At 52.5% G+C, this 15,615-nt stretch overlaps 1 protein-coding gene across 5 annotated transcripts in view; it reads left to right on the top strand.

The window, feature by feature from the left end:
• The window catches only part of GOLGA1 (golgin A1), a 43,932-nt gene extending 28,446 nt beyond the window's left edge, over positions 1-15,486 (top strand). For all 5 annotated transcript variants that reach the window (XM_028508998.2, XM_028509007.2, XM_028508990.2 and 2 more), the window contains 10 exons: positions 665-793; positions 1,268-1,363; positions 6,606-6,695; positions 7,489-7,591; positions 7,699-7,865; positions 8,330-8,473; positions 11,375-11,434; positions 12,031-12,201; positions 12,652-12,738; positions 13,303-15,486. In XM_028508998.2, coding sequence (XP_028364799.1) covers positions 665-793; positions 1,268-1,363; positions 6,606-6,695; positions 7,489-7,591; positions 7,699-7,865; positions 8,330-8,473; positions 11,375-11,434; positions 12,031-12,201; positions 12,652-12,738; positions 13,303-13,383 — 1,128 coding nt within the window. In that variant the 3' untranslated portion in view covers positions 13,384-15,486. The remainder of the gene's footprint in view (positions 1-664; positions 794-1,267; positions 1,364-6,605; positions 6,696-7,488; positions 7,592-7,698; positions 7,866-8,329; positions 8,474-11,374; positions 11,435-12,030; positions 12,202-12,651; positions 12,739-13,302) is intronic.
• The last annotated feature ends 129 nt before the right edge of the window (positions 15,487-15,615 follow it).

Here is a 15,615-nt window from a genome sequence, read left to right as displayed (position 1 = left end):
GCACTCAAACCTCAGCTTACAGCCAGGGCGGTGGAGAACAGGTCCAGGCTCTGGGGAGAAGGTGGCGAGCGCTTGGTCAGTTGTCACAGTCCCAGGAGGGGTGTTGAGTTAGAAACTAGAAAAATAAGAATGGCACTCATTGCACAGTCACCCTGTCCCCGGCACTGTGCCGAGTACTCCGCACCTCTTCTGTAGTCCTTGCAGCAGATCCAAGAGGTATGAGCTATTGTCCTCCTTCTCTAGAGGAAGCAGGCTCAGAAAGACCAGGTTGCTAGGCCATGGTCTCCGAGCTAGTAAATGGCAGAACCAGCATTCTTCTCAGGGCAAGACCCTTGTTCGCCTTTATCACTGGGTTAGGCTGCCTCCCAGGGGAAAGCCACCGCCATAGAGGGCAGCACTGAGTACGGTGAGGGAGGGATGTGTCTTAGGACAGGCAGGTGCCTGGAGCTGCACCCCAGCACCAAGACCAATCCCAGACACCAGCTCCAGGGCAGGCCAGGGCCTGCGGGTAATAGGCAGAGCCTGCAGGGAGGGACCGCGGTAGCACCCAGGCTGGAAACAGTCGGGAAGAATGGTTGTATCGGACACCCATCTTTGGGTCACCGAGGAGCAGAATGAGGCCCCCATTGTCCCCGTGAATAATTGTCCTCTGTTACCCCCACAGGCCACTGCAAACCAGGAGAGCAGCCGTGCACAGCAGCAGTGCAGGGAGCACGTCCACGCGCTGGAGGCCCAGCTCGCTGCCCTCGAGACAGCTCGGGCGGCCGACCAGCTGGCTGCAGAGCGTCAGGTGGTGAGTGAGGAAGGGACTGGGGCCAGCCGCTCTGAACTAGGGGACACTCTTTGGAGCAGTTTTTCTCTTTCCAACAAGACACCTACTCAGGAGACTAGATGTAAAAAAGCTGCTTTTAAAAATAAAAACCCCAAACAGGTGGCTTTTCTTTTTCCTTGGGCTGCATGGGAACTTCCTGAGTCTTCCTGACCAGTCCCATCAGCTGCTTCCCACTGTCTTTCTAAAGTTTATATTTGTCTTCCCTAATGGCTTCTGCTTTCTCCAGTCCTTCTTCCTGTTCCACAGTCTTCAGAATCAAGTGCCTATTTCTTCTTGTGAGGAGTGGGGCCAGTGGTTCTCCCCTACCCCATTCTCATATCCCCAGAAAAGGCTTGGGGGTTGTTTTTAAAGGTTCAGTGTCAAAGAGATAGGACTGTGCCCAGGGGAAATATGGTAAAGAGCTTTTCTTTTTATATATCTTCTCTCAATTTGCAGAGGGAGCTGGAACAAGAAAATGCAGTCCTTAAAGAAAATAAGAATGAATGTGAACATTCTTTACACCACCACCAACTTGAATTAAAGAAGCTAAAGGTATTTATGTAACTGATTCAGAGTTTCATAAGAGCGTCATGCCTTTCACTTGGAGAAGGAGTGGAACTGTGGAACTAACCTTTATTCAGTAGTTCTGTTAGGCATTTGCTAGACAGCGTCACCTCCTTAAGTCCTCTAGTGGTCCAGGACTAGGAAGAACTGTGCTTGTTGTCAGTTGTCATTGAGTTCCATAGTTAGTCGGAGGCGGTGCCAGTCTGACTTGTCACCCCAGCGCAGAGGCGCAGCCCTTCCCCAGGGCCAACGTCAGGAGCCGCCCGAAGGTGCCGCTGTCAGAACACTGCTGCTGCTGGTCTGTACAGCAAAGCCTCAGAGGGTGGCAGGGCCCTTACTGCTCGTTTACACAGGCGCCATGTGCGGGGATGAGGATGCAGTCTGCTGGACTGCCGCCCTCCCCCCTTCTGAGAGCCCGGTGCTCTAATCAGGTGCTGCTCCCCTCATTTCCTGGACACACATGGATGTGGAGGAAAGAGAGATTCGGCCTCTCCCTTCTCAGCCTCCAGGCTCCCTTCTCAGCCGTCCATTCTGTAGTGCGTTATGGGTCACTGCGGTGCTTGCCCAGTTGGTCACGGCTCAGATGCTTCAGGTCTTGTGGCCAGGGTCTGCTCTGAGAGCACGCACAGCGGAGGGCCTGCACTGAGTCAGCTCTCAGCAGCCGTCGCCTCTGAGATCTGCAGCTGTTACTGCAGTAGAGCTGCATGTGGCAGCCTGCACTTCGGAGTCAAGTATTTTTTCATGCATTCCTTCAACCAACCTTTGAGTACCTGTAGGCACCGTTGCAGGTGCTGGGATGTGGTAGTGAGCAAGACGGACGGTCCTCCCTCTCCCTGCCCCCCGGTGGGGCTGGTAACTAGAAACAGTAAACTAGTGAGAAATAGTCATAAATGCTATAAAGAAAATAAAGTAGGGTGAAGGACAGTGAGTAGGGAGGAGAGGGCTTTTAAATATGGAAGGTAGGGTGGGCTTCTGTGATATTTGAACAAAAGCTTTGAATAACGAGAAGGGGCCCACAATGTGAATGTTTGGTCAAGGGATATTCCAGACAGAAGAAATAGCAGTTAGAAAGACACTGAGGCACAAAAAGATTGGGTTGTTTGTTCCAAGAACAGCACAGAGGTGGTGCAGCGGCTGCTTGGTGGGCGGGGAGAACAGTGAAGGAAGCCGGGAGGCAGGGAAGACATGGGACATTCTGCGCAGATGAGTGGTGTGAGGAGTTTTGTTTCTAAACGGTGACTCTGGCTCTGCGTGGAGAGTTCTCTAAGGACGCAAGTGCAGAAGCAGGAGAACCTGTCAGGAAGCTCAGATATTACTATGCTCGTGTGTTTAAGGATATAACAGACAAAATAGAAAATTTCAGCAGAGATTTGGAAACTGCAAAAAATGACAGCAGTGTTGAAAAGGAATCAAATTAGCCCTGGCTGGTGTGGCTCAGTGTATTGAGTACCAGCCTGCAAACCAAAGGGTCACTGGTTCGATTCCCAGTCAGGGCACATGCCTGGGTTGCAGGCCAGGTCCCCAGTAGAGGGTGCCTGAGAGGCAACCACACACTGATGTTTCTCTCCCTCTCTTTCTCCCCCCTTCCCCTCTCCCTAAAATTAAATAAATAAAATTTAAAAAAAAAAACAGTGAATGAGTTTATCGGCAGATTAGAACCAAAGAGAGAAATAGTGAAAAGAAGGAAAGAGCAGAATGAAATACAGAAAAGAAATGACAAAAGACATACAGGGGACTGTGAGGTGCTCTGTCATGTGCCATCGGGGCCAGAAGGAGTGAAACAGATGAGTTGGGAGCAGCTATCGAAGAGATGGTGGCCAAGAATGTTCCAAGCTGATGAAAGCTGTCAATCACAGGTACAGATGTCAGAACCCTTAGAAATCCAGACAGGATAAATCTTAAGATGCATATGCAGACACAGCATGGTAATAGAATTAAAGAAAACCAGTAAAACAAAAACAAAGAAGTAGTCACCAACAGATTGCACCTAAAGGAAGTATTAAAGGGCACCTTTCAGGTGAAGGGAAATTCTAGATGGGAGTGTGGAGGATGTAAGGAGGTAAGAAAGAATTGCAAATACACACATAAGAACAAACAGAAATCTGGCCCTGTCAGCCTGTGTCAGCCGTGGTCCAGGCAGGAGAAGGGAACCACTCTGGGTATCTGAGTGAGAATTTATGTCCTAATGTAACATTTTTTTTCTAATAGTGGTTCTTTTTTTTTTTCTTAAAGATTTTTATTTATTTATTTATTATTATTTTTTTTTAGAGAGGGAAGGGAGGGAGATAGAGAGAGAGAAACATCAATGTGCAGTTGCTAGGGGTTATGGCCTGCAACCCAGGCACGTACCCTGGTTGGGAATTGAACCTGCGACACTCTAATGTAACATTTTTAATCCAGCATTAGAACAGGTGAAAGGTACCACAAAGGGAGCAACTGAAGGAAGCAGCTCCCAACCTTAGGGTGAAGAACTCAGTGAAGAAGTTACTAAGTTCAGGAATTAAGACCAGGAGCCCCACAGATCTGACCCTCAGACCTCGGGTGGTCGCTGTACGGTTGGCACTTGTGTCGTGTGTTGGGGGTAGGGCAGTGAGTGAAGTCAGCCCCGCGTGCAGGAAAGACTGCGAGCACAGTGAAGGCAGCGGCTGCCTCCTGCAGACGCTGCAGGCCAAAGCAGTGTTGCGCACAGGAACGGGAAGCTCACAGGAGGGAGCAAGTCGTTCCCTCCCTCCTCCTGCCTTCTAGTCTCCCTTGAGCTTCCTCCCTTCGGCCAAGAACAACATGGAGCCAGCTGGGTGAGCAGACAGGAGCAGGGTTTGCAGGGTCCCAGGTGGGCGTCCGGAGCAGAACGTGGAAGGGCGTGTGCGGGCTGAGAGGCAGGAACTCAGAGCCAATGCCCACAGGCTGTTTAGAAGTGCAGTTCATGTCCACTTTGGGGAGTTTCCTCAGTATCTGGGATTTCTGGTTTAGTGCCGCTCTGGTCCATTAGCACTCTGAATGGTTTCAACCCTCTGATACTCCTTTAGACTTGTTTTAAGACCCAAGTTTACCTTGGTAAGTATTTACCAAGTTTACCTTAGTAAACATTTCAGTGCACTTGAAAATAATGTATTTCTGCTGCTGCAGAGAGAACATCCTACGAATGCTAATTAGGTCAAGTTGGTTGGTAGTACTGTTCAAATCTTCTATATGTTTCTGATTTTTTTTTTCTGTCTGCTTATTCCATCAGTTACTGAGAGGGGTGTGCAAATCTTGCACTGTGATCATGCACTTGTCTCTTGCTCCCTTCAGTTGTGTCAGTCTTTGCTTTGGGAATTTTGAAGCACTCTTTTTAGGTGCGTACGTTTTTAGAACTGCCTGTGTCCATATTTTTCAATAGAGCTGTTCCCTGAGCCTGTTGCGGAAGGCGTCCCCAGGTGCAGAGGGCTGCGCGGCGACCCGGAGCCATGCCCGCCAGCCTCGAGCCCGCGGTCCTGGAGCGCCCGTGTCTGCGGTGGCAGCACAGGCTGCACAGCCCCCTAGCTGCAGTTCTGGGGGCCAGCCTCACCCTTCACTAGCCCATTCTTGAGGGAACTCAGTTTCCTTCTTTTAAACCCTCGTCCTCAAGAGAACTGCCCCGACGATCGATCAGGTGTGACCGTGACCGGGAAGTGTGAGGGCAGTTCCTGGCAGGGAGGCACTGAGTCTCTGCTTCCTGCCCAGGCCTGCTCCCTGTCCTCTGGCTCACAGTCTGTGTCCTGTCCTCTTAGGCACCAGCGGTCACAGAATCTCTTCGAAACTTCCCCAGAAAAGCTCCTGCAGAGGCGTGGCATTTCTGTTCCCCTCCCCACAGGGGCAGGTGGGGCCAGGGGTGCATAGCTCCACCCAGCCTGAGACCTCAGGCTCTTTCTCTGGAGAGCTGAGCGTCCCCAGTGAGGGGAGTGGTCTGGGGTAGTTCCAGGTCTCACCACCAGCCTTTTGCACTGGTAGAGGTGGAGTCAGGAAGGTCAGTTCTGACAGCTGCACAGGCGGAGCCAGGGTGCCCCTGGCCATTAACCCCTCCCACTGGATAGTGGAGAGGAGGTTTCTAGGAGGAGGTGAGTAGCTTACAAAACCAGAAGGACTTGTCTGACTGGAACTGGGGCCTCAGGTTCTCTTCTCTGCCTGCGTCACCGACTCTCGTCCTTGCTGTTCTGCACAGTGTAGCCTGCATCCCACAGATTGGGAGGACAGGCCACAGCCGCTCCAGGCTGGGAACATTCCAGCTTAGCAGCCCCAGGGGAAGGAGGGCTTCTCCCTAGCTCCACCATACTTAGGAAAAGGGCTCTGATATGCAAAGGGATGCCAACTGGTTCATCTTGGGTGACAGAGCCACCCTTTGGACAAATCGATTTGGCCAGGGCAGTGAAGCACTATGATTAAGCAGGCTTTTATCACGTGCTGACCTTGTGGCCACAAAATGGGAGCGTCATTATTGGCAGCCCTACTATAACCCTGCGGAATTGTGGGGTGGGAGTAGGGCATAGCAACAGTGAGGCTGTTACCCCAAAAACTGGGGGTGATTCTGGGCAGACGGAAACAGCAGACATCTCAGACCGGTCACATGGGCACCTGAGAAGCCACATTGCTCACTGGGGGCTGAAGGGCAAGCACAACGTCCGTCTCAAGGAAGAGGACTGACCTGTTTGTCGGGTGCGAGTCCCTGTGCCCTGGGGAAGGCCGCGCGGGAGCCGGCCCTGCCGGGGTAGAAGACACTCTGCGTGCTGCAGTCCCGCAGCCCACGGCTCGGTGCTGGGCTCAGCCAGGTGCCGGCTTGAAACCTCGGGCCGATTACCTACCCTCTCAGGAGCCTCGGTTTCCTCTCTGATAAAATGAGTCATTTTGGTGAGCCTGTGACATTATGCCCTGTTAAAATTCAGTAATTGCTTCTTATTTCTTCTGTAACCGATTGTTCCAGTGCACTGTGCCGTTCACATGAGCCCAAGAGTCTCTCCCTGTTCTGTGCTGATTCCAAATGCTAGGCCCCCAGCCTTGCCCAGGCACTGGCTGCTGTGCCCCTGCGGGGCGCTGGTTTCCAGAGAGATACTGAAGGTTTGCAGCGACAGGGCAGCTGGGGAATCTGGGGAAGCAGGAGCGATGTTAGTCTGGCCCTGCGAGACAGACCCCCCTCTGTGGGCTTCGTGACAAATGAGAGCTGAAAGTGTGCACTGAGTTCTCAGGCTCAACCTCCGACCCGTTTTCTGGATTGTAGGAAGAGTGGAGCCAAAGAGAAGCTGTGAGCGTGACAGTGGCTCAAGCGCTGGAGGAGGCGCGGAAGCAGAGGGAAGAGTTCCAGCAACAGGTAGGCCGAAGGGTGATACCCTGACCTCACTCCCAGGCGAGACCAGCCTGCCTCCCCATCTGTCCAGGGCAGGCGGTGGGCACAGGTCTCAGGAATGCTGACAGCTGTGTGATTCCCCTGAAGTCTCTTAAAAGGTGGGAGGAAAATGTTATCAAGAAACCCTAACCCCATAGGATGCCTTTTTTGATTTGTGATGGTCAGTTATTATTATAAACATCATCTGGGAAAAGCCCATACCCAGGTCCCTACTGGGCTCTGTCCCGGGAGGTGGGCCACAGACACCTGAGCTCTCAGCGGAGAGGGAGAGAAGGGCCTGCCTTTGAAGACAGACTCAGCATCAGCCCCAGACCTTCCAGTGAGCTGGCTCTAGGCCTTGGCTAAGTCCTTAATGGAGCCTCAGGGTTGCCTTTGAAAAGACTCGGATAATCACACCTTCCAAGAAGCCGTAATGACGTCATGTGTAGCAAATGCCAGGCACGTCGCAGGCACTCTGGACACAGAAGTCACAGTTATAACAGCTTGTTGGAAGGCTGAGCAGAATGGCCACGTCTCTGGCCAGCCCAGTGCAGGCCAGAGGGCAGTGAGGGCGATTGCCTGTGTGCAGGCTCCCCACCCTGTCCCCCGCCAAGGGGAGCTGATTTTTGCATGACTCTGGGAGCAGAGGTTAGCTTGGAGCATGTTCGGGGCTGCAGACTTCAGGGGGGATTCCTGGGGCGTGGAAAAGTAGGGGTTCCTTTGGAGGAGACGGGGTTACTGCTGCCACCCTTCTCTCACGTTGGTTTTTCTCCCCAAGGCTGCTAATCTGACATCCATAGTAGATGAGAAGGAGCAGAGTCTACAGGAAAAAGCTGCAGAGATTCTCCAGAAAGAGCAGGAGATTTTCCAGCTGAAGAAAGGTGAGGAGTCTGCCTGTTTCTGCCCAGCACCTCTGCCCAAGGTGGCCCAGTCGTGGGGCAGCGTGGAGACCCTGGGCTCACAGTGCCCTGCCCTCTGCCTGGCCTAGGTCACGAGGCGGCCCTGCTGCAAGCGCACCAGCTGCAGAGCGAGCTGGAGGCCCTGCGGAGCCTGAGGGCAGAGGAGTCTGAGGCAGCTGCTGGGCGACAGGACCGGCTGAGGCTGCCGGGCCAGGAGCCGGGGTTGGCGCTGTTAGTCAGCGAGCCTCACCCTCACGTAAGTCCCACGTCAGCCCCAGGCCACAGTGTAGTGGCTGCCGTGTGTGCTGCAGCAAGACACGGGGCGAAGCCACAGTCTGCCAGGAGGAGGCAGCAGTGGGAAGACTCGGGGAAGCATGCTGGGTTCTCGAGCTAAGGGACGGTGGGCAAGTCACTTCCTCTTGTTTGCACCTCCTTTCCTTAAGGTGGGGCTGCTTGACGACTCAGAGGTGGTGAGTCTCGAGGAGCCCTTGGGGTGTGCAGCACCTGTCAGTGTGCAGGCGTCAACGCCCTTTCCGCCCAGGTGGACGCGAGGCGTGGAAAGCCGAGGGCCCCTCTGGAAGGCATTGGGCAGGCTCTCCGTAGTTTGTCTGGTTCTTGGCGTAGTGAAGCACGTCTCTGGGATAACTCTGATCCCCTTCCCATGGACCTGTGGCTTAGCTTGACCCCTGTCCTGGCTCTCAACTTGCCATTGTCCTACAGGTAACCTTGAGGGCCATGCAGGACCCTGCGTACCAGCTTTCACCTGCAGAGGGGATACCAAACGGTGAGGTGGGGGGCATGGATCTAGGGCAGCTACAGAAGGAGAAACAGGACTTGGAGCAGCAACTTCTGGAGAAAAATAAGGTAGGGATGCTCTTTCCCTCGGCTGTTTATATATCCACCTTTCCCTGTCCTTGTGCCTAAAACCACTCGGTCCCTTCTGAGAGTTTTTCTGATGCCCCTGGGCACTTCTTGGGGGATCCTCTTTCGTTAAAAGGGCTTCTTCCTGGTTTTCCTCTTCTGTTTCCTGCCTGCATTTTTGTCTTTCTTCACACTGCCCCACTCCTGCTACCCACCTGAGACCACGTCCAGAGTATTAGAGCTTGAGCAATACTCGCAAGCCCCGGCGTTCCCAGCCTCCTTGGCTGCCAGCAGCTGGGTCATGTTGGACCCACAGTCTCACCTTCCCTTTGTCCTTCCTTTCTGCGGCTGTGAAGGGATAGCTTGAAATCTGCCTTTAGGTGTTTGCGGGGGGTGGGGATGAAGTGAACGGTGTGTCAGCTGTCCTGGAAAATTTCTGGTGTTTGGTAGAGGCTTAATTAGTGATTCCTTATTCATGAGTCCAGCCTCCCCACCAGGCCTCTGCACCTATAAATGCAGGGTCTCATTTGACCCTGGCTTTTAAAGAGCCCTGCGAAGTGGAATGTGTTGCTGTAGTTATTGCTCTGACCTGAAATCCTACCCCCAAATTGTGTGATTGTGTGATTTTTTTTTAGATCTTTAACAAAGGAAAAAAGTGTTCATTCTTTCTCTTGCTCGTCCCTCGCCCTCCTATACCCCCTTCTCTCCCCTACCTTCTGCCTACCCACATTTCATTTCTTCTTGTGAAATAACAAACGACGTAGAAAAGTGCACAAACACCGTGTGCCCCAGGGTCCAGCCCTCAGACCTGCTCTCTTGAGTTGCACTCCCGCCCTCGGTGGCCTCGCCCACACTGCACAGTGCTGGCCGCACACCCCTGCGTCAGCTCCGTGCAGCCCCCGTGACACCGCACTCCCGCGTCCATCCGCTCTGTGTCTCCACACAAATGTCTGCCTGGCGTCTGAAACTTAAAGCAGCCAAAACCAAACTGCACATTTCCAGCTCCCAGCATCTGCTGCCATCCTTCCTGTCTCAGTAAGTGGCAGCAACCTTGGAGTCGTCCTCAACCCCCTTGACATCCAAACCATTAGCAGATCCTTCAGGACCTCCTTTTAAATTGTCCCCAGCTCCTTCTCGTCCCTACCTCGCCCCTACCAGAGGATGCTGCCATCCTCTGCCCTAGAGGACAGTGTTGGGCCTCCGCTGGTCGCCCCTTCACTCCTCTGCTCTAGCCCTCTGATGACGTGGGTGGCGTTCCGTCTCTCTCTAAAGCCGAGGTCTCTGCAGCGCCCATGAAGCCCTGTGTGGTCTGGCCCCTGGCAGCCCTCCGCTGCCCACCCGCTGCTGTCCCCAGCGCCCCTCTCAGGCACGCGGACAGGCCTTGCCCTCTGGGAATACTAAGCACCCTTCTGCCTCAGGGCCTTTGCATTTGCTGTGCCTTCTCTCTGGGAAATTGGTCCCTCAATTACCCTCGCTTCCTTTATGGTATCACTTTTGTCATTGAGGCCTCCCAGCTCTTCCTGTCAGCCCTCGCCGCCAGCACTGTCTGTCCCCTGAGCCTTGGTCGTCTTCTGCACGCCTTCTGACAGGCTGCTGTTTGGTTTGACACTTGCCCTCCTGAGGGCAGACAGTTTTTGTTTGTTGATTGCTCTTTCCCCAGCCTCTAGGACAGTGTAGGGCGCATAGTAGGGACTCAGTCAGTATCTGTTGGCTGAGTGAATGAATGAATGAGCCACAAACCTAGAAAATCAAGTAACATAAAGTAGCAAATGTACTTTTGGAGGGATGTCCAGCCTCATGTTCAACCACGAGAATACACAGTGAAGCCACCTGTCACTGGTTTATAACACGGGAGGTTGGCGGCAGCTTACTGTGCTTGCCAGGGCCTCCGTGCCCCTCTGGCTCGGGCGCTCCTCTGACCCAGTCCTCGCCTCCCTCCAGAGAGACTGTGGAGATGCCTCTCTGGAGAAAACAGTATGTTACGGCTTTGTTTAAAAACAGAAACTTAGCCACACAGTGAGACGGGGGGCAACCCTTAGAGTCACTGTCCCATTGAAACTTTTAACTAGGAAAACTGTAGGAGGCTGTGAACACTCTGATAAATGAAAAATACTATTTAGAATTTACTCGATGCAAGAATAGCAACATGGACTAGAAATCCACAGGAAAATCTCGTTTTGATGTCACGGTTGTGAGGCTTTGGAGAAAATCTGTATTTAAAATTTTTCCCTGTATTGCTGCTTATACAGTAAATTTCTTGGGAAAACATTCGGCTGTTGTAGTGATTAATAGAGTGTGTAATAAATTACATTTAAGGTTCACAATGCTAACTAAACTCACTATAAAAAATGAAAGACGTAAACCATATGAAACCCAGTGTTGGTGGGATGTGCAGAGGAACGCTGATCTTTCACGCGGTTCCACGGAAGCGCCGCCCGTGATCAGGGCGCTTCAGGAGAGCAGCAGTGAACCGTACGTTTGGGCTGAGCCCACGTATCCTGCTTGAGCTCCTAGCCCATACGTGTCATTCTGAAGGACAGACTGGACAGAGGTGTTTCTAGCTGTGCTACTACGGAGGAAAGCACTGGGGAGCAGCCCTGGTCCTCTGACCCAGGCCTCACTGGGGCGTTTGCAAGCTGCGCAGAGGGGTGCGTGGTGACTTTGTTGGCCACTGACGGGCCTGAGGAGCAAGTGTGTGCACAGCTGCTCCGTGTGCAGGGAAGAGCCCAGGGCAGCAGGCACACAGGTGAGACGGCACAAGCCTCTCAGGAGACAAAGCAGGGGAGTCTACAGGTGTGTGGGGATCCGAGAGAGGGTCCGTCTGTTCTGTTGTCCTTTGCACCTTAAAGGTGGCAAGATGTGCGTTAATGAATGGCTTTGGCCGGGGTGGGGGCTTTGTTGCAGACCATAAAGCAGATGCAGCAGAGGATGCTAGAACTCAAAAAGACGCTGCAGAAGGAACTGGTGAGTGCCCCTCTTCTCCCTGCTGCCTGTGCCCTCCCCGGATCCCCTCCCTTGCTGCCTGACAATGCTGCTCTTCCCCCCATTGATTGCAAGGGGTCTCTGGGATGTCGCATGTTGGCTGGTAGGACAGTGGCCTTGCCAGCTTTAACATGCCTGTGTAAAGCAGCTGTGTGACCGCAGGCATGTACCCCCCCTTCTCCAAGCCTGCGCGTTGCCTGACCGAGAAGTCAGCGAGGTGGTGTATGCACTGTGTGTGAATGGCAGAGGGCCAGGCGCAGACACAGGGGGCGAGCAGGGCCTCTGCCCTGGCTCACCACCCAGGACACGTGTCCTGGCACAGATAAAGGGAATGTCTGAACTGCCCCAGGTCACCTCTTTCCCTCCTCTCAAACCGTCCGCCCTGCTGCCCCCAGAGGGGCTGAGCCTTCTTCAGCCGCTGGTGATTCCTCCTGGGGGGTGGGGCCCTTGCGGTCCGCCCTGTGCAGGTTGTGGCTGAGGACCGGCAGGTGATCACAGCGTGGGCCCCTGAAGCTCCCGTGTGGTTTTCTGAGCTGTCTTATGTGGTTCAATGTAGCATCTTTCCTTTGGCCTTTCAGAAAATCAAACCTGATAGTGAGCTTTTTGAAGTCCGGGAGAAGCCTGGCCCTGAGATGCCAAACCTGACCCCTTCTGTCACAAATCACACCGACCTGCCTGATGCCCGAGAGGTCAACTTCGAGTACCTTAAACATGTGGTTTTAAAATTCATGTCCTGTCGGGAGTCTGAGGTAAAGGGCTTCTGAGTTGCGTTTGGGCACTGAGCTCCACCCCAGGGCCTGGCTCATTTGTCGGAGCCCCAGACAGCTCCCCAACGTCCATTGCTTCCTTCCTGTCCCACGTTCGGGTTTGACCAGAGTGGACATTGAGTCACTTCTCTACTTGGCACTGACCTGCTGACCGAGCACCAGGGGGTGGGACCAGAGTCCAGGGAACCGAATCCACCTGGCACCCCCGCACCCTCAGAGGAGCAGAGCGGCTGCTGCGGGTGTCCTGGTCGTCGTGCGGCCCCCGAAGTGAAAGATGGAGGGAGAAAGAGCACCTGGCATTGCCGTCAGACCTCGGCATGGCCCTGGCTCCCGTCGGGAGTGCACGCCAGGGACAGAGCCAGGGACACTGCCATTAGCCCCCACTCACCCTCCCCACCCAGACCCGAGGCAGCAAAACTCCCTCTGTTTCAGGCTTTTCATCTTATAAAAGCTGTGTCGGTGTTGCTGAACTTTTCACACGAGGAAGAGAACATGCTCAAAGAAACCCTGGAGTACAAGGTGGGTTCCCTAGTTCACCGTCTGGCTTCCCAAAAATGCAGCTAGTGAGCCCAGCGCTGGCAGGTGCGAGCAGCCCACGCCGCCGCACCAGATGCGAAGGCGCTTCTGAGTGAGCTTGCTTCGGGCAGTGTTTGCTGAGGACGCGCCCTCCGACCCCAGGCCTGTGCTGGGCTTGGCCAGCAGACTTGGTTTTCCAAAGCAGTTTCATGGTGTCACTTCACCAGTAGCTCCAGGTCTGGCCCCGTGCCCAGACTTTAAAAAAGAGAGAGAATATTCAAACTACCTGCGTAAATTCTGTAATAGAAAAAAATTTCAAGAAAAATTACCTGCAACTTTAGCCCCTTGTTTTTGTCAACTCTTTCTCCAGTTTCCCTCCCTTCCTTAGAATGTCGTGACCCACACACTAGTCACCACAGCCGCGGTCTTCACTGCTGTGGTCACGGCTGGAGTCAGGATGTGTGGAGGGCGTGAGGGGGTGGCCCAGGGGTCCCGAGAGGGCTCTTTCGGCTCCCTCTGCACCTACACTGATTCTCATCTCAGGAGCCTTTCCTGTTTCAAACGCAGATGTCCTGGTTCGGGTCCAAGCCAGCTCCCAAGGGCAGCATCCGGCCATCCATCTCCAGCCCGCGGACACCGTGGTCCTAGATGAAACCACCCGAGGATGGAGTTCCACGGGCTGACACTTTTTCTGTGAAAAGAACACTGACACACCAGTCTGGGTGGGTTTTTAATCACTGTAACTGCAGTATTTTGTACAAGTGTCTAAACATTGTTTACAAGACTTAAGGTCCACTTCCCTCAGACTGACGTGAACCTCAGGAGGTAGCTGATCCTGTCATTCTGGTCACAAACAGGGAGGTCCTGGCACTACCCACATTCCCAGTGCTGCTAAAATCTCAGCTCCGGCCAGCATGTCTGCACCTGAGTTTCCGACCTTTGTCAGTGCTTAAAGCTGAAGCACCAGCATCTCGCAGAGAGGAGGCCGCTGACCCATCCTGTCGTGCTGGTGCTGGATGCCGAGAGCGCCCCTTGAAGTGGTGCCCCGCAGGCCAGACTCACCTGCTCCTGCCAGGAGCCCACTCGGGGGGTGGGGGGTGGCTTTTAAAAATTCCCCTTCCCTGTTAGGATGTTTGGGTTCAGATGAATTAGAAGAGGTTTTTGACCTTTCCTCTCAAGAAAACATTTTACCTTGTTTCTAAAACAACCTAGAAATTTAATATGTACATCCTTAAGATCTAGAGTCAGTGAGGATTAATGAATATGAAGATGGCAGTATCTCATTTTACTGATGAATACTAGCAAATATATAAAAAGATCCTTAGTACCAAATACCCTCAATTGCCTTCTTAATGAATGTACTTGTCTTGGATAGGTTGCTGGTAAACCATTCTGAACTATTTTTTATAGCTAAGTTCTTCACTATTACAAACATGTCTTCTGTATTGGAAGGGTGTTTTTGAGGGAAACTGGAGCATCAAGATGAAATTATTTCTAAGGTTGGGATTCCTGTCCCTCTGTAGTTTCACTAGCATCCTGTAGCATCTGCTCCCTCTGAAGCAGTGGTGGCGGTTCATTTGCTTTGCTCTTGATTCTGGGTTGTAACACTGAGCAAATGCTAATCACGGGTTTTCTACTGTTAAGGACAGTCTGCTCTACTCAGAGGCAGCAGCAGCTGTCCCTCCCCCAGCCTTGACCAAAACATTGGAGGTGGTCTGCCTGGTACTGGCGCCACCACCTCTCCCCCTCCCCCTACCCCCAAATACTTAAGATGACACTACATTCCTGTATGGTGTCCAGACAGCTCCAGCTGGCTGCAGATGACTGGTGGGGACTGACAAAGACTTGGACTATTACTAAAAAGGGAGAACATGCTTGCCTTGGATTAGCCACAATACCAAATCAAAAGAGAAAGCTTTTACTGATTTAGTCTGATGAGTTTCATTGGTTAAAAAACTGAATTAGTAACCGGAGCTCCTAAATTTATCATTATCCCATGATGTGAAGTTATGTCTCTTCAATGATGCTTAGGGTTAACACATATAAAATGTATCTCAACAGAAAAACGAGGGTTTGCAGAGTTAACCTGCTGCATCTCCACAGACCTGCAAGTACCAAGCAAGGGCAGCACCACCTCTGTCCCCGCTTAGGCTCGCTGCCGTCCAAGTGAGCCCTTCTTCGCTTACCTACCTCTTCCCTGCAGGTGTCTGTCCTGTTCGGCATGCTATGTTCCACTTTCCTATTGGGGGCACAAACCAGGACTCCCTTCTGTTCTTTAATTTTGATGAGGAAGACGTAACTTTTCCAGCTGTTCCCAGAAAGAATCCTGAAATTCAAGTAGTTTAGGGCTCGCCCAAGGCAGCCACAGCCCAGCTGCGGAGCCCGTCCAAAGCCTCCATGGCCTCTCCGGCCGGCCCCAGCCCCTACCTGCGTCCCTGGCAGGTTTAGGTGTAGATGCGGGGCCATCACTAAGTCTGGACTTGCTTAGAGAGGATTCACTCCGGTGAGGCTTTCCTCTTGCATGTTGAACTTCCTTCAGCTTTAAGAGGAAGAGTGGAGTAACAATTCTAAGTGATTTAATGCACTTTCACGTATATAAACATTCTGTGATGGACAATATATATAGCCCTTCATAAGCATTGGATCTTCTCTCCTTCCATTTGTAAATAGGGATTATATTATCTAAAACTGCTGTAGAAAAGTCACATGTGGTGCAATATACTTTTTGATTAAAGCTCTTCAATCCAGATGCAACTACAGTGGGTTTTACTTGATACAGTATGGTATGTCGATATTTCTGACTTATTATAATATAAATCCAGTACATTGGATCTTATATACTTCAAGAGCCACAGAGCATGTGTTTTTTTAGAAAGAACC

Source organism: Phyllostomus discolor, chromosome 3 (assembly GCF_004126475.2).
Source record: "Phyllostomus discolor isolate MPI-MPIP mPhyDis1 chromosome 3, mPhyDis1.pri.v3, whole genome shotgun sequence".
Classification (NCBI taxonomy): Eukaryota; Metazoa; Chordata; class Mammalia; order Chiroptera; family Phyllostomidae; genus Phyllostomus; species Phyllostomus discolor.
The sequence above is the reverse complement of the archived record's forward strand: the minus strand, read 5'-3'. Positions and strand labels throughout refer to the sequence as shown.